Source organism: Chrysemys picta, chromosome 6 (genome assembly GCF_011386835.1).
Source record: "Chrysemys picta bellii isolate R12L10 chromosome 6, ASM1138683v2, whole genome shotgun sequence".
In the NCBI taxonomy this organism is placed as follows: domain Eukaryota; kingdom Metazoa; phylum Chordata; order Testudines; family Emydidae; genus Chrysemys; species Chrysemys picta.
In genome coordinates, this window is record NC_088796.1 from 90,795,833 (window position 1) to 90,823,527 (window position 27,695).

At 41.0% G+C, this 27,695-nt stretch overlaps 1 protein-coding gene across 4 annotated transcripts in view; it reads left to right on the plus strand.

Annotated features, from left to right (window-relative positions):
• Window positions 1-27,695, plus strand: part of ERMP1 (endoplasmic reticulum metallopeptidase 1) — a 58,986-nt gene that overhangs the window by 19,206 nt on the left and 12,085 nt on the right. For 3 of the 4 annotated variants that reach the window (XM_008166017.4, XM_065550422.1, XM_005296804.4), the window contains exons 5-15: window positions 3,247-3,393; window positions 5,631-5,723; window positions 7,318-7,530; window positions 8,859-9,079; window positions 11,204-11,378; window positions 12,635-12,825; window positions 13,932-14,084; window positions 21,972-22,174; window positions 22,761-22,876; window positions 23,382-23,545; window positions 25,117-27,594. In XM_008166017.4, coding sequence (XP_008164239.2) covers window positions 3,247-3,393; window positions 5,631-5,723; window positions 7,318-7,530; window positions 8,859-9,079; window positions 11,204-11,378; window positions 12,635-12,825; window positions 13,932-14,084; window positions 21,972-22,174; window positions 22,761-22,876; window positions 23,382-23,545; window positions 25,117-25,281 — 1,841 coding nt within the window. In that variant the 3' untranslated portion in view covers window positions 25,282-27,594. Of the gene's footprint in view, window positions 1-3,246; window positions 3,394-5,630; window positions 5,724-7,317; window positions 7,531-8,858; window positions 9,080-11,203; window positions 11,379-12,634; window positions 12,826-13,931; window positions 14,085-21,971; window positions 22,175-22,760; window positions 22,877-23,381; window positions 23,546-25,116; window positions 27,595-27,695 lie in introns of those variants that run through there. The other variant, XR_010588868.1, reaches the window with a different exon arrangement.

Below are 27,695 nucleotides of genomic sequence, written 5' to 3' on the forward strand. Positions count from 1 at the left end.
TGGACTGGCATCTCCTCTTCCAGTGCATCAAGCAAAAACGTATTGTCCTTACTTTCAAAGTCCTCCACAACTTTCCCCCAACCTGCTTAGCCAGGCTGATATCACAAGGTCATCTCTTGGCACCACTCGGCCCATGATGCCAGCCTCGATTGCCTGACTGTCCGAGCACTTTCAGGCTTTCTCTCTCGTATCTTCATCTTATGAGTGGGGGAAGAAGCTCGGAGTCAAAATCTATAAAGCTGCTTGCCACCTTATCATTGTCAAAACTTGCCTCTTATGTAATGCATACCATAAATAGCAGCCTGATAATGGCTAGGAAAGTGGTGAGCTATAGTCACTGCTACTAAATGGCTAATTGTGCTCATGTTATATTTATCTGTTATCCTGTTTTCCCCATCCTAGCCTGCTTATTTGTCTCCTCTGCCTGTGATATCTTCTTAAAAAAAAAAAAAAAAAAAAATCTTGCAGGTGGATTGGAGTGGGAACTGTCATTTTTGTACAGTGACTAGCACCATGGGTCCCAAATTAATTGAGGCATCTATGTGCTACTGCTATATAAATGTTTATTGATCAACAATATGTCCTAAAGAGTTACTTAGATTTATGAATTATAAAAAGAGACTGTAGTTTTAGGCCCAGATTAGGAAGGATTTTGGTTTGGGGGCAGGAGGAGGCTTTTGTAAAACCTGATCAAACCATCCTTTCATCTTGGATTAAAACCTCTCCAGAAGAATGTGTAGGTCAAACACTGCATCACTGTGCTATTGCACAAGAGTCAGAAAGTGAAACTGATTGTAATCAAGTGAGATTTTTTTTTAAGTTGTGGTAGGGACCACAGTGCTAAATTCCCCAGTACCTCTGTCTGCTCTATGCTGTTCTGATGGTGTGAAGAATCCGTAAACCTGCCAATTGAAGAATCCCCTTTGCCTGGGGGAAACCTAAGGTGATGTAGAGCCATGGTAGTGGCTCCTGGCCTATGGAGCCAGCCCCTGAGGGTGCTCAAATCCATGTTGGGATCTGCATGGTGCAGAACTGGCATCAAGATGGGGTGGGGTGTAGTGTAAACATAGTTTAAATAGGAGAGCAAATTTTGGTTGGATTTATTCCTGGAGGTTTCATCACATGACATAATCTTTAATTAAAGTTTAATCTTTAATTCCTGGGGACGCCAGGACAATCCTGGAGGATTGGTAACACTAGGCTTAAAGTCACCTTGGCTGACTTCCTTCCTAAGCTGTGCTCAGTGCTGGGCTAAAATGGGCTAGGTGCTTTGCTAAAACATAGGACACCATGCTAGCTTATTTCCAGTGTCCAAAATGAACAAAGTATAAAAAGTAAAAATGGTTTAAATAGTGAAAAATAAATTAAACATGCAATTCGAAAAATCTTTGTTTGTAATAATGTCACAGGTAAAGACTTGTGTACTACTTGAATCTTTTGTATGGTGATGTCTTAAGAGATTTACTGAATGACATTAGTAATCTTATGTTAAATCCTCACAGTTTTCAAACAGTTTATTTGAGATTGACTTTAATCTCTCACGATGAACAGGCTTTAACTTGTTTTTAAACACCGAGATTAGTGTTTGTTGCATGGGAAAATGGGATTTGAGCATTGTGAACTGGAGATGTGCAGTAATCCAAACAAGATCTATCTTACTGTTTTTATGTTGAACCTATAATCATTGTATCTAAACACTGATACAGTTGTGATTAAGGCTGGTTGCTTGTCATGGGAAACATTTTAGTTTAAAAATAAGAAGGTCATAAAAACATATAAATTTCCCTTAAGAAATTATGAGATAAGAGAAGGATTTACAATAAAATTGATAATCATGTGTCATGGATCCACAAAGCACTCTATGCCGCCAACCAGCCTTTATATGGTGTCTCTGGGAGTGTAATTGTCTTTTCCCTAGGCCTTCCCTTTTTACAGAGGACAGCCCTGCCACTCAGCTACTCCAAGACTGGGTCCCTGGCTTCAACACCTCTTTTTCTCACCATGGCTCCTTCAGCAGGTCCAAAAGAGCTCAAACCCCTACTGGAGACTTGCCCTCTTGGGAGGTGTGCAACTAGCAAATGTTTGCAGCAACACAGGACAGCCGTTTCAAAACAAGATATCATTTATCAGTCAACTGTAATATAATATTTAGGTCCTTAGATTAGAATGATAAAGCAAAGCCTACCTACATGTGTGTGCTGCAGCACAGAGTGCATGTCTTGCCCAAACATCCGGGATTTCACTCTCTACTGCACTGGGCAGCAGCATTCTTATTCTAGTCTAACATCTCAGTTCTTTGTTTCAAGCTCCAGTCACACTTCTTTCACATGTTCAGCCTGCCTTGGCTGGTAGTCATTAAAAGTTGAAGTCGGCTGTTGGTCTTCCATTATACCTCCACAGTAACACCATCCATATGTTGATGGTTCTTGCTTGATCATGCATATGCCTACTGATGCACACGCAGCCACTTCATTACTTTCCCTCTGCCCTATGATAGAAATTAGCCCCTTCAGGCCCTGTGGCCAAAAAAAGTATGACTCCATTTCCCTGATCACTTTTGTATTAATTTTTTAAAAATAGAGAAATTTCCCATATTTTTCATGACCTCTTCTTAGTTACTAATATTCCATTATGCTGGATGTATAGAGAATTATTTGTAAATGAATGCACTAAGAAGTGGGCTGGTTGGAATGAAGGACAATGGCATGAAAAACCCTACAAGTCAGTTTTTTTTAATCATAGAGGTCATGGTTCTCAAACTCAACATGATATAGATATGATCCTGATAAAACTTCAGTTTCCTCTTTCTTCCTGTCCACTTCCAATCTGGTTTACAATCCTTATTCTCAATCTTATGCTCTCACACAGCAACATATTTGAGATATTAACTAAGGAGCAGCATGAAACTTATTTAAGGGAGAAACTGTGGAAACACAGAAGAAAACAGTTTTCCATTCAGGTCTGTTTTTATGGGTGAACACTGATACTTAATCCAGAGACTGTCTAGATGTAATTGAATGTGCCTAGTCCTTCCTTGAGTATTTGCTTTATTTTGGGGTAGGTGGGTTCAGAATCTACTCCTTCATATCAGGTAGACCTGCTTACAAGATGCACTTAATTAAGATGTTTCCCAGGAATCAGCTATTTAAGCCCAGTGATGCCTCCTCTTAGCAGCCTTCACTCCTTTAGTTTTGATCTTGTATACGATTCTCCAGTTTTTGTAAATCTCTTACTCTCTATTGGCAGGGCCTGAAAATCCTTGGTTGGTACAAGCATATGTCTTTGCAGCCAAGCATCCCTTTGCCTCTGTGGTGGCACAGGAAGTGTTTCAGAGTGGAATTATCCCTGCAGATACAGACTTCCGTATCTACAGGGACTTCGGGAATATTCCAGGTATGTTATCAGAAAACCTGTCAATGGGGGGCATTATTCAACCCTTATCTAGATTTATAACAAGGGGACAATCCTGTAAATGCTCACTCATGTAACGGTTTTAGGGTTTGGGCTCTAGGCCATGAACTCCAAACTGAAACTTGACTTGGTATCTGCTTAAGTTTAGGAGGAACATATTGTGTTTCTCCCCTAGGAAAATAACCCTCATGGTTTTTGGTGTCCCACACTGACTAGGTGCATACACTCAGGGTCCTGAGTGTTCTCTTGTCTCAGTGTGTCTTCATTCTCTGTCAGCCCCCTGATTTCTAGCACACTAGTGCTAAATGCCATGGCACACTGAAAATTCTCAGACTTTTAAGTTGTGGATTAATATAGCGAACTACAGTTGATCTTAATTAAACCAAAAAGGGACCACATTGTCAAAGTACAGCAGGTTTGAAAGTATAAAATGCTTTCCTCTATGACAGCATTGATCACAGTATCCCATTATAGCTGAGGTTAATACCACCTCACATGTATAGGTTATGGAAAGCTGCTACTCTTGTCACCTTGCAATCCAGGTATATGGGCTACAGAAACTTGCTCATTTCTGGCATATGAGTTGGCAATGGCAGTTTTTGCAACCAGTGTTAATAAAACCAATGGGTCCCCCAGGGAGAAAGAGAGCCTATTACAGGGGGCAACCACATGGGGAAAATTACTTACTTAAAAATCAGGAAAATCTCTTGGAAATCAAATATATATTATAGCATAGTTACATTTAAAGCATTTAAATTCAAAGTGGGGGAAGAAACCCCACTTGGAACCAAGAATTGAAAGAAAAATTATGTATGTAAGGAATAGACAGGGGGAAAAAGAAGCATCACTTTTAGATTTGTAACTGTTATGGCTGCAATCTTACTACTTTCATTGCAGTAATCATGCTCCAGATGGTCAGGAATTCTTTTGACTCCTTAGTTTACAATTCACACTAATCCCTTTTTCCTAACAACTTAAATAATGGGTGGTTTAATTGGAGAAGACAGCACAAAATGACATCTCATTTGGCACAAATGCTAAAGGAAAATAGATTTCTATAGGAGGAGGAGGAGGATTTAAGGTATTTGAATGAACATTGAGGTATTTGGTCTCTAGAAAAGTGGTCTGCACAGAGTGACGCGTAAGGACATGGCTAAAACAAAGTACTGTACTGCGTGCTCTGAACTGTTCTAAAGCACACTTCTAATCTCAAAATGGATTGTGTAAGAATTGTAACGTCTGATGTAGCTAATTTGGGTCCATCTGTGTTTGGAAACGTATCTGCTCTTATTAGGTGGCAAATGAGTTTTTATTGCCTTTCTTCTGATAGCCATGCAGAGCGAAAACAGCTGTGTTTGAGAAATGGATTCTATTCATTCTTGTGCACCAACAGAATTGCTTGTTTTGATCAGCTACATGGATACAAAATCAGTGACAGCACTAAGTATGCAGGTACTACTGTGAGCGTACACACTATGAATTGCACAGGGGTACACTGAAGGCATCATTTGGCTTGCAGAACCTCTGCAAGTGGTGATTCATGGGAAGGAAAGCTTGATTCTTGGAGCCCAGGTAGACTTTGCAGGACTGGCAATTACAAAAAAATCTCTTTTTACCTGTAAGGTGACCACACAAAATTGTTAAGCGGTGGTAGTCATGCAATCTAGGATTACATTTTCTAGTTGCTTTTCTGTGTAGAACCACACTGAATCTTTAGCGATGATGTTGGGAAAGCACAAAATTTGGAATTTGGCCGTTGGCTGGTAAGAGTGATATTCCACTGCTTCAGGCAGACAACCAGTCACCAAATAAACTATGGAAGGTGATAGGGGGCTTATGCTGTCCTTGGAAGCTAGAGGCTAGCCTCATTAGAATCAGGTGATCAGAATATTGGTATAGGCATGACTTTCTACAGTAGAGGGAAGTTGTGTGTATAAAGAGCAGGCATGGCAGTAAAATACAGAAGGACCAAATATTTTCATATACCTTTAATTAAATATTCTTTAAAGAAATTAAACAGTCCATGTTCTGTTACAAAATTGGTTCTTAAGCGGTCTTACTACATGTGGTAAGCTGTTCAAGTCATAATAGTCAAAAGTGAGTGTTGGGTTACATTGGTAGAACAAAACTATTTTTTATTTTGTAAAATGTTCTGAAAGCTTTCAAGTGTTTGATTAGGTTTAGGTAACTTTAATCATAGTCCTTTTCTATCTTCATAGGAATAGACTTGGCTTTCATTGAAAATGGCTACATTTACCATACAAAATATGACACACCAGACAGAATTCTAACGGATTCAATTCAGAGAGCAGGTTGGTATTCAGACTTCCATCAAAAATTTGATAAAGAATGTGGCTAAATGAAAATTGCTTCCTTTTCCTACTAATCCTTATTGTAGCCCCTATAAGTTGGACATTTCTTAACGATTAGTGATGCATAATCTAAACATTGGTAAACCTCAAAAGAAATAAAACTTCTCAGAATTCAGTGGCTCGTGATTTGTAACAATCTCTGGAGCCTCTTTCAGATTGAAATCTGGCCAGGCCAGTGGTGACCAAATTCATCGCCATCTGAGGACTGTTCAAAGATCTACCTCTGGCCATTTTCCTATGGGCAAATATCCACAATACTTTGCATCCTTGTTTAATATTCTCCACAAGGAGACTGAGGGTTAAATGGGTGGCATGGAGACTGAATCGCCTCTAGAATTGGTCCTTCCCAAACCAGGGCAGAACCAAAATGGCAGGACAGTCTGGGCAAGCTTCTGCTGCTGCCACAGCCCATATTTTATTATTTCCATGGATAAAGAGGAGAATTCACTTTCCAGATCGGTCAATATTTCACCTTTTTATAAGTACTAAATTTACTCTTAAGTAGAGAATCTGTAAAAGTAATTATTAATAGATTTTTTTGAAAAACCACAACACTCAAAAGTGTGTGCTAGCCACCACCAGGAATATTAACAAAATTAGTGTCTTCTTTCTTTGACTGGCAGAATTAAATCAGCGTTACTCTTTCCAGGCTTGTTTCTCAATCTTTTTATAGGCACTCAGGCAACAGTTGTCCTCTTGTAGTCATGACCAAATTATATAGCTAATATTTGTTCAGTTTTAGTTGAAGGAATTGGGTCAGCAGCAGAGTTCTGTGAATAACTTTCATGGAGATCAGTTTTAATTTTTTTTTAAAGTAATACAGTTGCAAGATGCCCTAGTGTACTTCTGTTTTTTTTCCCCTATCCCTGTTGTAAAGCTGATGCTCCTCATTTTGATAATTTTGTTACAGAAAAAGCAGTTCACTGCTTAGAGCTTGGTTCCCAAGGATTTTTATATCAAGGGTCACTATGTAGGTTTAGAACAGTGGTTCTCAAACTGTGGGTCAGGACCCCAAAGTGGGTTGTAACCCAATTTTAATGGGATCACCAGAGTTGGTTTATACTTGCTGGGGCTCAGGGCTGAAGCCCAAACCCCAATGCCCGGAGCCGAAGCCGAAGCATTCAGCCCTGGGCGACAGGGCTCAGGTTACAGTCCCCCTGACTGGAGCTGAAACCCTTGGGCTTTGGCTTTGACCCCTACCCTGCCCAGGGCAGTGAGGCTTTGGCGCCCCACCTGGGGCAATGGGAGTCAGGTGGACTTAAGCTTCGGTCCCCCCTCCTGGGATTGAGTAGTAATTTTTGTTGTCAGAAGGGGATCGCAGTGAAGTTTGAGAAGTCCTGGTTTAGAAGAATATTTTGCATTGCGTGTAATCAAATATGAAATGATAGCTAAAAGATTAATTAAACAAATTTCTAATGTGATGTAGAAGTATAATTTTAGGATGTAATATTTTTTTTTTTTTATAACATCTATATATAGAACTATGCACTTGTCTTTCCTATTTTCATATTGTCTTTTTTCCCCCCTTAAACAGGTGACAATATTTTAGGAATGCTAAAATACTTAGCAACATCAGATAAATTGGCCAAATCTTTTGACTATCGGCATGGAAATGTGGTCTTCTTTGACGTGTTTGGTCTGTTTGTCCTGGCCTACCCTGCTCGTGTTGGCACCATCATGAACTATATAATAACTGCAGTCACTGTCCTTTATCTAGGAAAAAAAATATTACAGCCCAGAAACAGGGGTAAGTCCAGCTAAGAACAATGTGATTTTTCTAAACAGGAGGAACTTGGTAAGTTTTTAAATAAACAGAAGCTAATATGATAGGAAATTTTCAGCAGATTATGCAATTACTTGCATAGATGAACTTTAAAATGGATATTGTGTACTCAGTGGCTTGTGTCAGTTGCTTTGGAGCTCATTGTATTAAGTCACTCGAGCATGAAATGACTACAGTGATAAAGGGATATCCTCACAGGCCCAAAATCAAGAATGTGTTGTAGCTCAGCTTTTCATGAAAATTTCAGTGGCATTTTTTAAAAGTTAAAAACAACCACCTGAAATTATTTCAAAATTACTCAGTGTCCAGTTTGTTAGTTTTAGTAACGGGTAGGGCTTTTTCCTTTTCCTTCTTCTTTTTTCTTTTTCTTTTTTATTTTTTTAAGAAAAGGGGTATCTTTTTACATATAAATTTGTCAATATACAGCAGCAAATAATAAAACAGTCTTTAAAAGGAAAAAGGGTACTGAAAGTTATTGAAAGGACCTTGTCCATGTAGGCTAAATAGACTCATAGACTTTAAGGTCAGAAGGGACCATCATGATCATCTAGTCTGACCTCCTGCACATTGCAGGCCACAGAATCTCACCCACTCCTGAAATAGACCCCTAAACCCTGGCTGAGTTACTGAAGTCCTCAAATCATGGTTTAAAGACTTCAAGTTACAGAGAATCCACCATTTACACTAGTTTAAACCTGCAAGTGACCCATGGCACATGCTGCAGAGGAAGGTGGAACCCGCACACCCCCCCACACCCCAGGGTCTCAGCCAATCTGACCTGGGGGAAAATTCCTTCCTGATCCCAAATGCCCTGCAATTAAGCCTCCTTTAATTATTGGGAGGGGAGAACAAGCACAGAACTAATAATTATATAATAATATAACTTAATAAAGCAATACTTTTTCAAAACTTTATAAACAAAACCAAACCCATGGAAACTACCTTCTTTCTCTGGGAAAACATAAACTGGAATCCTTAAAAAACAAAATCTTTCCTGACGTTTCCTAGGCTGTGGGATAATCTCTCAAGGGAAATGCCCTGAACAAATCACTAGTTCAGTAAGAAAGGAACTTGTAGTGATAAGGGCATGGGCTGGATAGCTTAGGCCCTGATTCTGCGAAGGAATCTTCAACAGGAGACCCCTAAACCTACATTGCATCTTATTTAATTGCTTTAATGAGCAAGGTGATCATTGTTGTAATTTTAGTCCCAGTATAGCACCCTAACTGCAAAATGTAGCTAATAAAATGGCCCATTGCATTTGAGTTTACTATTTTTTCTCTCTTCCTTAGCTATTAACTACATGAAGGAGCTCTCCGTTGCATTTAGCTTCACACTGTTGAGTTGGTTCTCCACATTAGTGACTGTCCTTATTGTGGCAGTGTTCATCTCTCTCATCGGACGATCTCTTTCTTGGTATAACCACTTCTATGTCTCCATCTTCTTGTATGGAACTGCAGCTGCGGCTAAACTAATCCTCGTGCACACGTTAGCCAAAAAGTTCTATTATAAGGTAAGAGCTGATTCTTCGTAGTTTACTACTTGGTGACATGGAGTAGAAAAATTAGATCATTACTGATGAGCAGGGATTTAATAATCTGAACTGTGACAAGTGTTGACTTCTTGAAAGCCCATCAGTTCAGTTGGCTCATAAGCTTCATGAAGATTTGTATCTTTGTCAAACATGTATTTAAAAGACATCTCTTGGGGGTGTTAAGTTTAATATTTTTAAACATATTATCAAACTGGATCAGTCCCTAGACCCATCTAGTCCAGAATATTGTGTCTGACAGTGACCAATACCAGATGCTTCAGAAGAAAGGGGAAGAACCGCATGGTAGGATAATTTAAGATAATTCCTCCACATTAGGTCTCATCCTGGTCTCTAGTAGTTAAATTGGTTTAACCCTGAAGCATGAGGTTTCAACATTCTTGTTATCGCTAATTATGACGACTCTGCATATTCTTTATCTATGTAGTTATTCAGTCATTCTTTGAAGCTTGTTACGTTTTTTGGCTTCAGATAACTGCCTGTGGCAATTAGTTCCTCAGATTAATCAGAGGCTGTGTGGAAAAGTGGTCCCTTTTTATTTGGTTTGAATTTTCCACCTTTTAAATTTTATTAAATGCCCCCTTAGTCTTGTGTATAAGGCAGAGAGAACAGACGTTCCCAGTCTGCCTTCTGTATACTACTCATTAATTTATATACTTTTATCATATTCCCTTTTATTTGTCTCCTTTCTAAAATAACAATCCCAGTCTTTTCAATCTCGTCATATGAGTTTTTCCCTGGCTTTGATCATTCTCTTGTTGCTCTTCTGTGAATTTCTAATTCTGCACTTTCCATTTTGAGTACTGCATACAGTATTCTAGGTGAGGCCATACCATTGATTTATATAATGGCATTATAATTTCCATGTTATTCATCCCATTCCTTATGCATCCTAATTTCTTGTTTGCTTTTTTGACCACAGCTGCACATTGAGTAGAGGTCTTCATTGAGCTATCTACAGTGACATCCAGGTCCCTTTCTTGAGTTAATATAATTAATTTAGAACCCTGTAAGGTGTATCGGTAGTTTACATTTTCACCTCCTGTGAGCATTACTTTGCATTATTGACATTGAATTTCATTTGCCATCATGTTGCTATGACGTTCCGGGATGCAATCCAGACATTGAAGGGCTGTGTCACCTTTGTCCTGCAACCTGGGGTGCCTCGCAGCGCTTTGCTGCCATAACTTGCAACAAAACAGCATGCAGGTCACACCCTGAGCATCTGCTGGCAGGCTGCAGCTATACATGCTTCAGTCACACTCTGGTTTCCACCAGCCTTGGTTACCACTTGAATGGTGACCTCAACACACTCCCAATCCCAAATTTTCCCTCAAAATGTATGTTCTGCACTGTCCAACCCTCTCCTGGACAGCTCAGATATTTTAGGTCTGTTGCCCTTCTAAGGGGATCAATATCCAATAGTTTAAATGGAGTTATCTCACAGTCTAGTTTAACTACAACACTGGATTAGTTTTGATTAAAGACTAAAACAAGTTTATTTAAATACAAGAAGATAGGTTTTAAGTGAGTACAAGTATAAGATATTAGAATCAGAAATGGTTACAAGAGAAATAAAGATGAAATGGTTTCTAGTACTAAAAATTAACAAACTTGACCTGGTGAAGGTGAAATCCCTTACCACATGTTTTCAGTAACATTGCTAACCAGTGTTAAAAATGTGCCTAATCTTGCCTGTGGACCCTGGTGCTTCCTTTGGGGAAAAAAAAATAACCCCCACATTTGGACAAACCATTTGCTATATATGAAAGTAAAAAGCCATGTGCATAAAACATACATCTAGAAAATGTTGCCTGCCTTTTCCTTTAATTCTCTCTTCCTTCCCTCCAACTTCCAAACTAATCTCCTGTTAAACTACTTTTTTTGAATCTGCTCTGATGTAGCATCTAATTGTATAGTTCCATAAAGGGAAAGAAATTGGTGTGGCAGTGTTTATAAAAGGATAGATGGTGACCAAACAAAACTTTAGCTGTGTATAAGCAACAGAAATTTGCAATAGTGGCCTTAAGAGATCTGATATATACTGATCACAAAGCAGGCTAATTCTGTATTTTTTCTTTACAGAATAGAAATGAGCAGTTCCTGGGGGAGATGTTCTTTGATGTCTCACTTCTTGTTTGGTCTATTGCATTGGTTCTAATCACTCAACTAGGCCTTTGCTCAGCATTCATCTGTGCAATGTGGGTAGCGTTTCCTTTACTCACAAAGCTATTGACCTATAGAGAATTCAAACAAAAAGGTAAAAATGTATTTTATTATTTGACAACCTGGGAACTTTAAACAAAAATAACTTCTCTGAGCTCTGAATTATTCTGACTTAAGAAAGCCAGTAGCATTTTTGTTAGGAATAACTATAACCTTGACAGAAAGGCAGCTTTTAAGAATAGAGCAGATATGTAGGAGTGGCTTGAGTCACCTATATAATTAGAGCCCTGTGTGGATACAAAATTTGTGTCTGCATCCAATCCGCGATCCACAAAAATGGTCCATGGATATCTGCCTCCGCAGACGCAGATATCCACAGATACAAAGCGGATATCCATGGATTTGCAGGGCTCTATATATAATATTCCAGTATTGTCACCCTGAAGCCTAGAATGTCTGAGTCAGTGTGAAGCTATGGAAACAGCAACAAGCATATCTCTTTGTTCAGAATATCACCAGGTTCAATCATCACTAGATTTTGCAGTCTGTTACCATCCACTTTCTAAGTTCTCAGCTATTTTGACTTTACGAATTACACCTGTTTGGTGTACGGCTACACTATGACTACATGTCTATGCCAAGCCAAGAGTCCTAGACCATTGTGATATGAGAGGTAACTCAACCTGTCACCACCCTTACTTTACAACTAATTTGCATGCAACAATTTCTTTGGCCATTTGAGGGAGCAGATGTGGATTATTTGGCCCAAATGCTACACCCATGTGAGAGAGCCTTGGCTTTTGGCGACTAGTATAATATATATCAGTATAGACTCAGTGGGGCAAATTATCAGTGTGTTCAGTTATGATCATTGTTCAAATACATCTCTACCCCGATATAACGCTGTCCTCGGGAGCCAAAAAATCTTACTGCGTTATAGGTGAAATCGCGTTATATCAAACTTGCTTTGATCCGCCGGAGTGCACAGCCCCGCCCCCCGGAGCGCTGCTTTACTGCATTCTATCCGAGTTCATGTTATATCGGGCCACGTTATATTGGGGTAGAGGTGTATTTAGATGAAAGATGGGACCTAAACCAGTGTCATAGTTAGGCACAGATATTGAGCTTTTTTCACAATACAAGTATAGTATTATGTGGCTTTAAAAATGTCTTGCATTGGCATGGTCTGTACCAGATGGAGCCTTCTGTCCATGTAGCTGGACCTCGCCCTTGGAAATAGCTTGTATTTGTCCCTTGATATTGTATACAGTAACTAATTAAAACTGTAAATTCTGTATCTTACAGGCTACAGAATATCATGCTTACTTGTTTTTTTCCTTTCTCCTGTAGGTGCCACAATAAGATTTGTCATAATTTACATGCTGGGAATGTTTATTCCATACCTCTATATAATGTACCTCACCTGGACAATATTTGAACTGTTCATTCCCATCATGGGTCGAAGTGGTACAGAAATTCCACCTGATATAGTGCTGGCAGCCTTTATCCTTAGCAGCACTGTAATTCTATCTTCCTATTTTGTAAGTAGGTTTTTTTTTTTTTTTTAAACCTTGTAATCCATATACTGAGCTACTTTTTTAAAAGAATATTTGAAATTAATGGTGGTTTAATTGTAGGCTAAAAAGCTAGCTTATCACAAGGAACTCCCATAAAAGTAGCTAAATCAGTACATTAAAATTAAACTAGACTCTTTAGAGATGCTGTTTGTGGATACTAGAAAGCCAAATTCTATCTTCATATAGTGGAGTGCTCCTCTCAGTGAAGTTGGTTGGAGTTGTGCATGATACAGGGTTGAATTTTGCCCAGTATCTGACTAGAGAGTTGGATTTATACATGATATGAAAATGAGATGCTGATGGGGAAGTTCAGTGGCTTTCCCCTATTGGTGAAGGAGTCCCTGAGAGGACTAGGAGAAAATTGACCCAAAAAATGTACTGAAGTAACCTGCTGTCTATGAAAATGGGGGTTTATCCCATTGTAAACTTCCCTTCCTGTATTCAGGATGATTGTTTTGCATTCATGATGAGATTAAACTGAGCCATTGTATAGGAGAGAGTTTAAATGCAGTAAACAATACATTGTTAGTTGAAGAAAACCCATTTGGACAGAACACAAGAATATATCTGCTTTAGTATGGAGGTACAGAGATCAGTGCAAGGGAAGACTATCCTCAATTGAAAAAACATAATTTAACTTTCTTGAGATATTTTAATTCTGGAGGGTAATTAGGACTTTAGTGTAATTTAGGAAGAATGTGGCATTGAGTATAAATTGATCTGAACAATATATAAATAACGACATGTTTCAGCACTGTTTTTAACAATGTGCCCTCACACAGGCCTCCAATTAAAAATAATCAGGTACCATTTGCTAATGAACATTTTAAAAAACAATGTGTGCTTTCTTAAAACTCTAGGAAGTCTGCACATAGATCTAGCATATTGGTTATTTAAGATTGCATGACTTAATGTCTCTTGCATCAAATTAAATAACACTTGTGAAGATAATCACATTTTAAAATGTCCTCTGAATTCCATAAATTAGGTCTTTAGAAATACACTAACACTATCTTTTGCTACTCAGTGCAGTAATTTCATAACTAGTGCCTGATATTTTTATTCTGTAGCTTAACTTCATCTATCTTGCCAAAAGTACAAAGAAGACACTGATAACTTTAACTACAGTGTTTGGAGTTACACTAATTCTTGTTTGCAGTGGAGTATTCTTCCCATACAGTTCTGATTCTGCTAATCCAAAGCCTAAGCGAGTCTTTCTCCAGGTAAGAAAAACCTTACATAATATATAGCCTACATCTTCTTGTTTTTTTGAACTGATGTTTCTCTCTTCAACCTTCCTTTTCCCCCTTCAAAGAAGGGCATTTTATCCTTGGATACAGGACAATTCATAAGAGGATTGTTCATTCCCAGGCAGTTAAAAAAATTTAATGCTTGAGATTATTGTAACTTTTTTTGTTTTCATTGCTCACGATGGGCCACACTCTTCCCTGACTTCTGTTTGGTTACACCAGGAATGAATTTGGCTCAATAAACATGTTTAAATACTTACACATATTTGTTCTAACAAACATTATTCTTAGAAGTAGCGTGCAGGCAGCTAGGCAGACTGTCTCTCTTTTGATCCTTGTGGAACGGTCCATCTACTTTGTGTGGAGGCTCACTCAGCTGCACTCTGTATATACTGATTTTGCTGGAGTGCTGTGGTCAACTTGAAAGGATAGTGGGTGAATCTCTTTTTAGCAGTAGAATGATTTGCCTTCCCCAGTTATTTTTAGAGTGCATATGTATGTGCGAAGAGTGGGTGGAGTGACAAGTGTAGCTTTGCAATAGCTAAAAGTCTTACCAGACTTTGGAACAACACAAAGTGTAAAAACAAGAAGTGTATAAAATAAAGGGAAATTGTCTTGTTGCAGTTGGCTTGGAGCCTCTTTCTCTGCTCATCTCCAGTTGAGAGATCTTACTTGAAGAAAATTTATTAATAACTTAAAAGACAACCAGTCCTGTTTATCAATGATATCCGGGTATTATGTACTGGAATTACCTTCTTAGTAGATTAGTCGGTAGTGGCAGTAATTTGGAAACTGGGATCATTGATTTTGCTCCTGACAACTTGTTCTTCTTTGAGCGATGGTGCCTATGTGTATCTCACATGTTGGACATCCATGTGTCTGAGTCTGGAATTTTTTGCAAGCAGTTTCCATTAGCCCACACGTGCCATAGTTCACGTGCTCCCCACCAACGGCATAAAGGGAGATGCGGGCTGACACCTCTCCAGTTCCTTCTGACCATCGCATGGTCTGAGTCAGAATCTTCAGTGCCCTCAGCAGTCTTTTTTTACTGCACCATTCCTGTCAGAATTGTGTACAACTAGTTTCTTTAGTAGTTTGTATAGTATAGTATAGCATAATTGGGGGTAGTCCATTATTTTTTGTCAAGGTCCAAATTTCTTGGGCAAGGTATAGTCAAGGTCCAGACTCCAGAGAAAATAATAATCAAAAACAACAATAATGATAAGTAAATAAAAAGATGTTTGGGATCTGTTCAAAAGCATGTTGCAAGATCTTCTAACATGACACGGGGGCAAGATCTCACATCCCAGTCCAGGGCTGGTGCAACTCAGAGACTGGTATTGGGCTGGGCATCAAAGATAGAATGCTCACGTTTCAAGAGGGTGCAATCTATCTTTAGCCAAAGGAGACGAGATTCTGCAATAAGCTGTTATTCACCTAACTGCAAGTATTTCTCCGCTTGGGCTCATCAACGCAATTTGCGTTCAGATTCTGCAGGAATCCCTGCTATCTTAGAGTGTACACTTACCCTAAGTCTTCAGGTCTTGCGTTTGGTTCCCTGTGGTGCATTTAGCCACAAGCTGCACTTTCCATTCTCCACTTAATAATCGTCTGATCTTCATGCACTCTCTCTCAGCTAGATTTTTGAATGAGATTCTCAGATCCTTTCCCCCAGTGGTGAAGATCAAACCTCAATGTGACCTCAGTTATGTTCTATCATCACTCAGTAAGACTCCCTTTGAACTGCTGGCCACATGCATCTATCCATGAAGGTGGTCTTTCTGATAGCTAAAATGTCGGCCAGAAGAGTCAATGAACTGGGAGCACTTATGGCAGGCCCCCCATATACTGCTTTCTATAAAGAGAAGATCTTGTTGTGCCCCCAATTTGGGTTGTTTGAGTTTCATAGGTCATCCACCTACCTGTATTTTTTCCTAAACCACATGTCTCAGAAGAGAAGACTGTATTCTCTGGATGTCTGGAGGGCTTTAGTCTTTTATCTGAAAAGAACAAAGGACATTAAAAAGACATCTAAACTGTTTCCATAGCAGAGCAATCAAGAAGTCAATCTATATTGGTGCGGAGACTTTTAAAATGGATCTCAGGTTATATTACCCTTTGTTACCATCTAGCCATTATGGGTAGGGGCACATTGCACAAGGGGGCAAGTTACTTCAGCTGCATCTCTGAGAGACATACCCATTCTAGAGCTATGTAGGGCAGCTACTTGGAGCTCTTTGTATACCTTCACGAGACATTACGCACTGATACAGTCATCAGCTGTGTATATGGCTGGGGGGACAGCAGTACTGCAGTTAGCTGTCACTTCTGCATCCTCTCCACCTGCCACCTGTTTGACTACTGCTTGTTAATCTCCTATGTGTGGAATGCATAGGGACCTCACTCAAAGAAGAAATGCAGGTTATTCACATGCATGCATATCCCATGTGTGGAATACGGATAGGGCCCACATATCTCAAAGAACTCCAGTTACAGGTAGGTAACCTCCATTTACAGTCACCCAGGAAAGATGTTTGAAAAATGTATAAGTACTGGGTTTGGAATTCCTAGATTTTTGGGATATGTGATTTACACTTAGGCCTTGTCTATATCGGAAAGTCTTTTTGGTATAATCGAAGGTGTGAATTATTAAACTGGTATAATGCTCCATTTCATAGAATCCTAGAATATCAGGGTTGGAAGGGACCTCAAGAGGTCATCTAGTCCAACGCCCTGCTCAAAGCAGGACTAATTCCCAACTAAATCATCCCCAGCCAGGGCTTTGTCAAGCCGGGACTTAAAAACCTCCAAGGAAGGAGACTCCACCACCTCCCTAGGTAACGCATTCCAGTGTTTCACCACCCTCCTAGTGAAATAGTTTTTCCTAATATCCAACCTGGACCTCCCCCACTGCAACTTGAGACCATTGCTCCTTGTTCTGTCATCTGCCACCACTGAGAACAGCCGAGCTCCATCCTCTTTGGAACCTCCCTTCAGGTAGTTGAAGGCTGCTATCAAATCCCCCCCTCATTCTTCTCTTCTGGAGACTAAACAATCCCAGTTCCCTCAGCCTCTCCTCATAAGTCATGTGCTCCAGACCCCTAATCATTTTTGTTGCCCTCCGTTGGACTCTTTCCAATTTCTCCACATCCTTCTTGTAGTGTGGGGCCCAAAACTGGACACAGTATTCCAGATGAGGCCTCACCAGTGTCGAATAAAGGGGAACGATCACGTTCCTCGATCTGCTGGCAATGCCCCTACTTATACAGCCCAAAATGCCGTTAGCCTTCTTGGCAACAAGAGCACACTGTTGACTCATATCCAGCTTCTTGTCCACTGTGACCCCTAGGTCCTTTTCTGCAGAACTGCTACCTAGCCATTCGGTCCCTAGTCTGTAGCAGTGCATGGGATTCTTCCGTCCTAAATGCAGGACTCTGCACTTGTCCTTGTTGAACCTCATCAGGTTTTTTTTGGCCCAATCCTCTAATTTGTCTAAGCCCCTCTGTATCCGATCCCTACCCTCTAGTGTATCTACCACGCCTCCTAGTTTAGTGTCATCTGCAAACTTGCTGAGAGTGCAGTCCACACCATCCTCCAGATCATTAATAAAGATATTAAACAAAACCGGCCCCAGGACTGACCCTTGGGGCACTCCGCTTGAAACCGGCTGCCAACTAGACATGGAGCCATTGATCACTACCCGTTGAGCCCGACGATCTAGCCAGCTTTCTATCCACCTTACAGTCCATTCATCCAGCCCATACTTCTTTAACTTGGCGGCAAGAATACTGTGGGAGACCGTATCAAAAGCTTTGCTAAAGTCAAGGAATAACACATCCACTGCTTTCCCCTCATCCACAGAGCCAGTTATCAGATCATAGAAGGCAATTAGGTTAGTCAGGCACGACTTCCCCTTCGTAAATCCATGCTGACTGTTCCTGATCACTTTCCTCTCCTCTAAATGTTTCATAATTGATTCCTTGAGGACCTGCTCCATGATTTTTCCAGGGACTGAGGTGAGGCTGACTGGCCTGTAGTTCCCCGGATCCTCCTCCTTCCCTTTTTTAAAGATGGGCACTACATTAGCCTTTTTCCAGTCATCTGGGACCTCCCCCGATCGCCATGAGTTTTCAAAAATAATGGCTAATGGCTCTGCAATCTCACCCGCCAACTCCTTTAGCACCCTCGGATGCAGCGCATCCGGCCCCATGGACTTGTGCACGTCCAGTTTTTCTAAATAGTCCCGAACCACTTCTTTCTCCACAGAGGGTTGGTCACCTTCTCCCCATGCTGTACTGCCCAGTGCAGCAATCTGGGATCTGATCTTGTTCGTGAAGACAGAGGCAAAAAAATCATTGAGTACATTAGCTTTTTCCACATCCTCGGTCACTAGGTTGCCTCCCTCATTCAGTAAGGGGCCCACACTTTCCTTGATTTTCTTCTTGTTGCTAACATACCTGAAGAAACCCTTCTTGTTACTCTTAACATCTCTTGCTAATTGCAACTCCAAGTGTGATTTGGCCTTCCTGATTTCACTCCTGCATGCCTGAGCAATATTTTTATACTCCTCCCTAGTCATTTGTCCAATCTTCCACTTCTTGTAAGCTTCTTTTTTGCGTTTAAGGTCAGCAAGGATTTCACTGTTCAGCCAAGCTGGTCGCCTGCCATATTTACTATTCTTTCTACACATCGGGATGGTTTGTTCCTGCAACCGCAATAAGGATTCTTTAAAATACAACCAGCTCTCCTGGACCCCTTTGCCCTTCATGTTATTCTCCCAGGGGATCCTGCCCATCTGTTCCCTAAGGGAGTCAGTCTGCTTTTCTGAAGTCCAGGGTCCGTATTCTGCTGCTCTCCTTTCTTCCTTGTGTCAGGATCCTGAACTCGACCATCTCATGGTCACTACCTCCCAGGTTCCCATCCACTTTTGCTTCCCCTACTAATTCTTCCCTGTTTCTGAGCAGCAGGTCAAGAAAAGCTCTGCCCCTAGTTGGTTCCTCCAGCACTTGCACCACTCTTGGACACTCTTGTCCACTACTTTTGTGTTTTTCAGTTTAGTTTATGTAGATTAATAAATTCCAAGGCCAGAAGGAAATATTGTGACCATCTAGTCTGATCGCCTGTATGACACAGGCCATAGAACTTCCCCCCCAAAAATTCCTACAGCAGATCTTTTAGAAAAACATCTAATCTTGATTTAAAAATTGACAGTGATGGAGAATCCACCATGACCCTTGGTAAATTGTTCCAATGGTTCATTATCCTCACTTAAAAATGCATGCCTTATTTCCTGTCTGAATTTGTCCAGCTTCAACTTTTAGACATTGGATCATCTTAGATCTTTCTCTGCTAGATTAAAGAATCCATTATCAAATATTAGTTTCTCATGTAGATACTTATAGACTAGAATCAAGTCACCTCATAACCTACTTTGTTAAGCTAAGTAGAGGTAGTTTGTTTGGCAAGGGGTTTAACCTAAACCAAAAAAGGCACTTTTAAAAATACTAGAATAAGAATGCCCATAGGGGGTGGGGGGGAAAAGGTGTTCGGTAGTACCAGGTGCCTGTGTAAAGAAGGCTAAAGCAGGGTTAACTCAGTACTTTAGAGGGAGATTAACTGAGTGTTAATTTTCTGTAAACTCCTCCTAAATTCCTGCTCTCCAAAGTCTGTTGCTGCCTTTTCCCTTCCCAAGCTGGAGGTATCTGTTTACTGTCACTAGAGCTAAAAACTGCGTAGACGTCCATAACAGCCAATTCAGTAGTCCTCTACATTCTGCCATGCTTGAGCTGTTCTTAGAAACTTAGGCTCAATTTAAAAGTCTCAGTACAGCCTCTCTGGTCATTCTGGACAAGTTCAAAGTATCTCCCCTCTAAGGTTATGTCTACACAGCAACTAGACACCTGCCACTGGCCCATGCTAGCTTACTAAAGCTCACGGAGCTCTGCCTGCAGAGCTGTTTCATTGCTGTGTAGACTTGTGGGCTTGGGTTGGAGCACTGGCTCTGGGACCCTCCCACCCTGTAATGTCCTAGAGCACACACTCCAACCTGAGCCCGGAAATCTTCACAGCAATGAAACAGCCCCTTAGCCTGAGCCTCACGAGCCCAAGTCGCCTAGCGTGGGCCAGCCTCAGGTTTTTATTTACCCTAAGTGCTTCAGTCAGGCAAACTATACATTACATCTCTGGGACTATTGCCAGTGTCACTGGGCTACACTGACCTTATTCACAGGATGTAGCGAGTGCCTCTTGTAAAACATTTGGAAAGTGCAACCTGGGGGCAGTCTTTCTTCCCTGAGTGCGTGGGGCTTAGTTTCTTTGCCTTGTAAAATTATTTTACTTGAGTTCAACCTCTGTACTAGGTCCAATAAGCATTAATGTTTAAGAATGGCCTATTTGTGTCCTACAAGAAATATCTAGTGGCCAAATCTGTGCAGGGGCTCAGGTAACATCAAGTACCTTGATAGAAACACATTTTCTAACATACCATGGAACAGGGGTTCTCAGACTTTTTCTTCCTGAGGGCCCCCCCCAACATGCTATAAAGACTCCATGGCCCACCTCCCTGTGCCACAATAACTTTCTCTCTGCATATAAAAGCCAGGGCCAGTTTTAAAGGATAGTAAGCAGGGCAATTGCCCAGCGCCCCACACCACAGGGGCCATTGTGAAGCTAAGTTGCTCAGGCCTCGGCTTCAGCCCCTGGTGGCAGGATTTGGAGCCTCGGAGTTCAGGCCCAGGTGGTGGGGCTTTGGCTTTCTGCCCTGGGCCCCAGTAGGTCTAATGCCAGCCCTGCTTGGCGGACCCCCTGAAACCTGCTCACGGACCCCCAGTGGGCCCCAGACCCCTGGATGAGAACCACTGCCATAGAACAGTGGTTTTCAAACTTTTTTTCTGGGGACTGAGTTGAAGAAAATTGTTGATGCCCACAACCCAACGGAGCTGAGGATGAGAGGTTTGGGGTGTGGGAGGGGCTCAGGGCTGGGGAAGAGGGTTGGGGTGAGGACTGCGGGGTGGGGCTGGGAAAGAGGGGTTGGGGGGCCTCAGGGCTTGGGCAAGGGGTTGGGGGTCAGGCTCTGGACTGGGGATGAGGGGGTTGGGGTGCAGGAGGGGCTCTGGGTTTGGGGTTGTTCAGGGCTGGATTGGGGTTGCAGTGCGGGAGGGGGTCAGGGCTCCGGGCTGAGGGGTTTGGGGTGCAGGAGGGGTTCCAGGTTTGCGGGGGCTCAGGGCTGGGGCAGAGGGTTGGGGTGTGAGAGGGGGTCAGGGCTCTGGGCTGGGGGTGCAGGCTCTGGCCTAGGGATGAGGGATTTGGGTGCAGGAAGGGGTTCCAGGTTTGGGGGGGCTCAGGACTGGGGCAGGGGATTGGGGTGCGGGCGTGGACCACGCTGTACCCCGTAAGCGGCCAGCAGCAGGTTTGGCTCATAGGCGGAGGCGCACAAGCGGCTCCGCTTCCCTCTCCCCTCCCTCCCAGTTCCCATTGGCTGGTTGCTGGCCAATGGGAGTGCAGAGCCGGGGCTCAGGGCAGGGGCAGTATGCGGAGGCCTGTGGCCCTCCTGCCTAGAAGCTGCTGGCTGTTTCTGGGGCACAGCGTCGTGTTAGAAAAGGTAGGCACTAACCTGCCTTAGCTGGGCAGCACTCCCGACAGGCCTTTTAATGTCCCGGTCGGCGGTGCTGACCAAGGCGACCCAGCGCCATACATGCCGTGACCCACGGTTTGAAAAATACTGCCATAGAAGACCTTACGCTGTGCCAAAAATGCGTGGGCGGTAGTGGTGGGCATTTCAGAATCAGTTCTGACTTTATCAGGTTGCACAAAATATTCCAAATGCCTGATGGTTTTTCTGTTTGTTCCTCACTCTTCCAGCACGTGAGCAGAAGATTTTATGGCCTACATGGAAACTTGGTAAAAAGTGACTCTGGAATATGGATTAATGGGTTGGACTATGCTGGAATATCTCACATCACTCCTCATATACCTGAACTCAATGACACTATCAAAACTAATTGTGAGGACAAGGCACCTCTCTGTGGCTTTCCTTGGATTCTTCCTGTGCACTTTCTTCTCAGGTAACTTTCTTCTGAGTAATGCCTGTTAGGACACATGGAACTTAATTTCCAAGACGCATCAGACACTTTTGCACAAGATGAAGAATAAAACTCATTTTGTAATGTTTTTGTCACTGCAAAAGACTTTCTTTTTCATCATATTATAATGTCCCTGGCTGCAAGTGTTTTGTCACAGAAACTTTAGGAGAAAACATTTAATAACTCATGTCATGGTCTCGTGTCTGCCCAAAATCTAGCAATTGGGAAATCTAAAAATGCCTTGCTTTGGTTATTGTTTTAGCTTGTTTTATCTTAAGTTAACAGGTGGCTTGGTCAAAGAGAATGAGGTGAGGAATAAAGGCATGGTGGAGGCAATCCTGCTGATCACAGAGGGTCCCTTTTAAATGTTTTGATTGTAGCCACAGAGTATGAAAGCATTAATCTTTACCTCTAGGGTGAATGGCACTTGAATATTTCATTTTGTAATAGCAAGGCCGCCCAGCCTTGTTCTACAAAGACATTCATTTTGCCCAGAGTCTATAATCTTTTAGCACTATACGGCACTTCTGAGTGTTGCGTTGGGCTTAAAAAATGCTTTTTATTGTAGAAAGAACTGGTATCTTCCTGCTGCAGAAATTTCTCCCACAAACCCTGTTCACTTTAAACTTCTGGCCAAAGAGCAAATGCCCTGGGATTCTACAAAGTTAACCTTTGAAGTATCAGGTGAGTGCCTATATGTCTATCAGCCTCTGATTTGTGATTTTTTTTTTTTATGCTCATTATAAGCTTAAATTCTGGTATTGAAAGTGGCTATGCTATCCCTGGGATAGTGGAGTGATTGGCACTAATGCATAATTGGGAACCTGGCATCAACTAATTCAACTTCCCAGGCACTTGAAAAATTGTGGCCATATTGCAATTGTAAACTTAAAGGCTCATTTGAATTAACAATTGACTTTTGTTAGCTAGAAACTTTTAAAGCCCATTTTATAACTCTGTTCCTCGCTGCACAGGATCCACTATGGCTTCTGCTACAGACAGGGGAGCTGCTTAGTTCTGTATCTCATATTGAGAGAGACAACTGGCAGCATACAGGCTAAATCTCTCATACAAAATGAAATTAAACAGCTGATTGGGGCACAGAAGAACCCATAGTAGCTAGAATGCAGTAGAAATGTATTTCTCTTCACCTCCTTCTGCAAATACATTTGCCTGTCTGATGTTGTAGGTCCCAGTCACATGTCGCTGTACATTCGACCTCATGAAGGGTCAACACTGTCCAGCTGGTCTCTTGGAGATGGAACTCCTGTTGCTAATATAGGAGGGGATTATTTTGTGTTTTACGCTCATGGACTGCAGGCTGTGGCATGGCGCTTCTGGATCGAGTTGAAGGTGAGGGTGAAAAATGTTTGAGAAAACTTTAAAAATAAACCCAACTTGCTTTATTACATAGATTAATAGAAGCTAGAGGTGAGATTTAATTTGTCTTTTAGTCTGTCCTCTGTGGGCTGATACAAGGGGTGTGTGTGTGTGTGTGTGTGTGTGTGTGTGTGTGTGTGTGTAAAATATAAAAGTGCATTCTCTTGTCAAATTTTAAATGACCCAATGGATGGGGCTTCCATTATTTCCTCTGATAGACACTTTTACAGTCTTCTGTCTTGCCATTAGGATTTTTTTATATTTATCTCAATTTTACCTTTTCTTAATAGTATCTCACTGCTCCTAATTAGAGCTGTTTTGTTGTAGTCTAAATAATTCCTCCCCATGTACTCTGTTTACTTGCTTTGGGAAACTAGGACTCTTAAGTGGCAAATCTATCCCCTTAGAAAGGGAAGGAGTTACAGACTTTGTTTAGTAAACGTCTTGTGGATGCTTTTACCCTTTTAAGGTGCCCCTTTGAGCAATTCCCAGTTTCTTTTCCAAGGTGAATGTTGATGGGACCAGGGTAGTCACCTCTCATCATCTTACCTAAAGTTTCCTAGAAATAATTCACAGCATACCTGAAGCTTTTATTGCCATGGAATTTAAGATGCCTGATTCCCTTGGAAATTTTTATAGAGAAACATACAGGTTCAGCAAGGGTTCATTCCTGGATAAGGTGATCTGATCACTTACCAAATTATCTTCCAAAGTGGAGTAAAGAGATTCTCACCAGCAGCCCTGCACCCAGTTGTGCCAAACAGGAGTCTGCTTTGTACTAGAGCTCTGCCAGATGGACAAGGAAACTACCTAAATGCGAGATTGAGGAGTTGGGAAGAGCTCCCAAAACTTGTAGCCCCGCTTTGGTAGTTATGATCAGGGAGCTGAACTCCTTTGTATAGTAAACTGAAGGTAAACTAATTTCATTTAGTTGCTAGGAAAGGAACTCTGGTGTTGGTGATGAGTGAGCCTGCTGCAGGGCCCATCAGAATCTTGACAAGTAGATTGATCCAACAGGTGAAGGATCAGCCCTATTCATCCCAGACTTTGGAAGCTTTTCACAGTAATTCTCTTCAGGCAGGAAGATTCACTTCCTTGTGTGTATTGGAGATTTGATCATACCGACCTCTTCAAGGATACATGGGCCAAGTTCTGAGCACAGTTGAATGTGTGCAGTCTTAAGTAAATGGCATTGTACATGTGCAACGGAATACAGATCAGCTGGGATATCGGGTCAATACCAATACTTCTATTGATTCTCTCTTCTATCAGGGATCTCTATTCTGCAAAGTCTCTTCTGCATGGTGGTAGATCCATTTTCTTTCACATTAGATAATACTGCTAGTCTATTTTAACAGACATTAAGAAGGCTTTTAACTTTAAAAATAGTGCACCATGGGGCTGATGGTAGTATATTGGACACTAGCTGGCTTGTAGGAAGACTCAGCAGGGGTATCTGGAATGAACAATATCTAGAACCTTTGAAGAGGCCAAGGGTGAAAATAATGCTTGGTAAATTTGGCATTGCCTTTTCTCATTTTCAGGCTGCAGAAAAGCACTCTGATGGAATGGTTTCCCTCGCCATAGCAGCACATTATTTCTTTGGGGAAGATCAAAAGTCACCTCAGCTGTATGCCTTAATGGAGAGATTTCCAAACTGGACATTTCCTTCTGGTTGGGTCTGCACCTATGACCTCTTTGTCTTTTAGTCTCACCGTGTCAGAAGATTCAGCTCTCATTCATAATGAGTTCATTCTGGCAAGGTGCACAAGATGGTTTTTACAGATCTGTGAAAAACATTTTGGGCACAAGATTGTTTCTGTGGTAGCTTGACTGCTTAAAGGATAAACAGGGTTCCTGTCCTTTCTCTGGGAGTGGGTGGTCTTGCCCTGTTGGGCTGGGGGAGAAGTGCCTGCATATTTATGCAACTATAATTCAGCTGTTTCTCGCACTGACATGGCAGTTTGACTAGTGTCGATCTAACATGAAGACTGCATTTGAGGAGGTAACTTTATAGAGTAGCCCTCTGTGCACTGTAAATTAGGGTCTCTGTGAAGGAATTGCCACAGTGTTGTAAAATACGCCCCAGGTTTTAAATACATGTGGATGCTATCACCTACAAACACTTAGTCCTATCTGTCCTATTAAAATAAAATAAGATTTTGGCTAAAAGATTTTTGATCGTGTATGTGATGGAGCAGAAGCCTTTTTCTGAGTATTTTCACAAGTATTACTGTGACAGCTGGATGAAACCAGTTTTGTAGTAGTCACTTAGGCTATGCTGTGTCCTTGGAAAATTTCAAAGACTGGAAATTTCATGCATGGAACTTGATGATCAGTCTGTTACTTCGATCATTAACAACTTTTTTTCCCCTGTCCTTCACTGTTCTGTTTTAAAGATTTTTTTTTTTATTGGTCACGTCCTTTCTCTGTCCTTGTGTTAACTCTTTACCACAATGACTTTTGAGTGGAGGAGGTTTGACCAAATCATACAGTCTTCTACTTATTTCCCTGTTGGGATCTTGCAGCCTGTTTCAAGTATCAACATGAAGACTAGACTTGTGCATGAGATGCAAGCATGTGGCATTGTTGTGTACATCAGAGCACTGAGTCACACTCTCTGGCCTTTTTTTTTTTCGTTTGAATGGACATCTTGTAACTACTTGATTACTAGTTTCTAAATTGATGTTGGTTATAAATCTCTATTTAGCATACTGGATTATTTGTATCTGTATATTTTTGATAAGTACTTTTGTGTAGGCTTTCTTAGTTTAAGAGTAATTCATTTCACTTCATTTCATTACTACTTTGGTTCAGTGTTTAGTTTACTTTAAAAAAAAAGTGCTTTCCATAAGGATTTATGTAACTGTTGTGAAGAGAGACTTTTAAAGCACATGAAGCATCTGACATTTGTGGAGAACTGTTCTTAACTTAATCTTACAGCATGGGATTTTCAAAAGCACATAAGTGAGTTAGGAACACAGCTCCTATTTAAAGTCAACAGGACTTGTGCTGCTAAGTTAGCTGTGTGTTTTGGAAAATCCCACCCCTCTAGAAAAATGCAGCCACCAAAAAAAAAAAATTGAATCTTTGATTTTGTTTTCCTAAACTGTGTGTGTAAGGTGGGGAAACTTCTCCAAATTAATTCCAGCGGTTTGTGCTGACCATTCTCTAGCATAATGGCGTAAACTTAATGCTTTGTTCACCTGAATAAAAATTGCCGAATTATATGCACTGGAGTATCCTTGTGCATGCACCAGTTAAAGCAAACAAGCTGTAGTGTTGTGGATATCTACACAGTATGTGAGAAATTAATGTTTAAGATGACATTCCTCATGACTTTCAGTTGGCCCTGAGGGTTCTCATGATCAGGTTTATTGGCTTCTAATTTAACTTTTTTAATTGTTCAGTTAGAGTGTACTTAACCAGCATGGAACAATTCAGATTATGTACATTTGTAGGGTGTTGCATGACTGAGATTCTCACAGACCAATTAAAGTATCTAATTATTTTGGTTTGTGTATTGTATAAAGGAAACAAAACCACCAGACTAACACTGTTGGCTCAATAGCACCTGGTCTTTCATGTACAGTGCTTATCTCTATTCATTTAGAGTATTTAGCTATAAATCGGGGTGTACTATTAGCAATCCTAATAGTTTTGCAGAAATCTGAGTCTTAATAGCTTTCTTAAATGTATGGTAAGTCTCATTAAATGCACTATTTTGTACTGCACTTACACTAGAGTTGGCACAGTTAAGCCTGATGAAGGATTAAGGCTGTACCAGAATCATTCACTATGTCTTCCCCAAAATTGGTATTTTTATTGTGCCTCTAACTTTGTAAACTTAAAAAAACAAGTGCAAGAAGAGTCCATGGAGTGGGAAAAATATCAATGTGCAGCATGTAGATAATTTCTGGAACTTCACTGAAGCAATAACTATATTTTGTTACTGTAAGAAAAAGTAAAATGATGTTGCTAACTCAGGATCACCCTTTATTAAATAGCAGAATTAAATTGTCTGGGATGTCTGGTTATTGTGAATTCCTGCCTTAATAACATGCTGATTCTGTTACTGGGAGATTGATTGTTTTTGTTTCTAGCACTGCAAGCCCAAACCTTA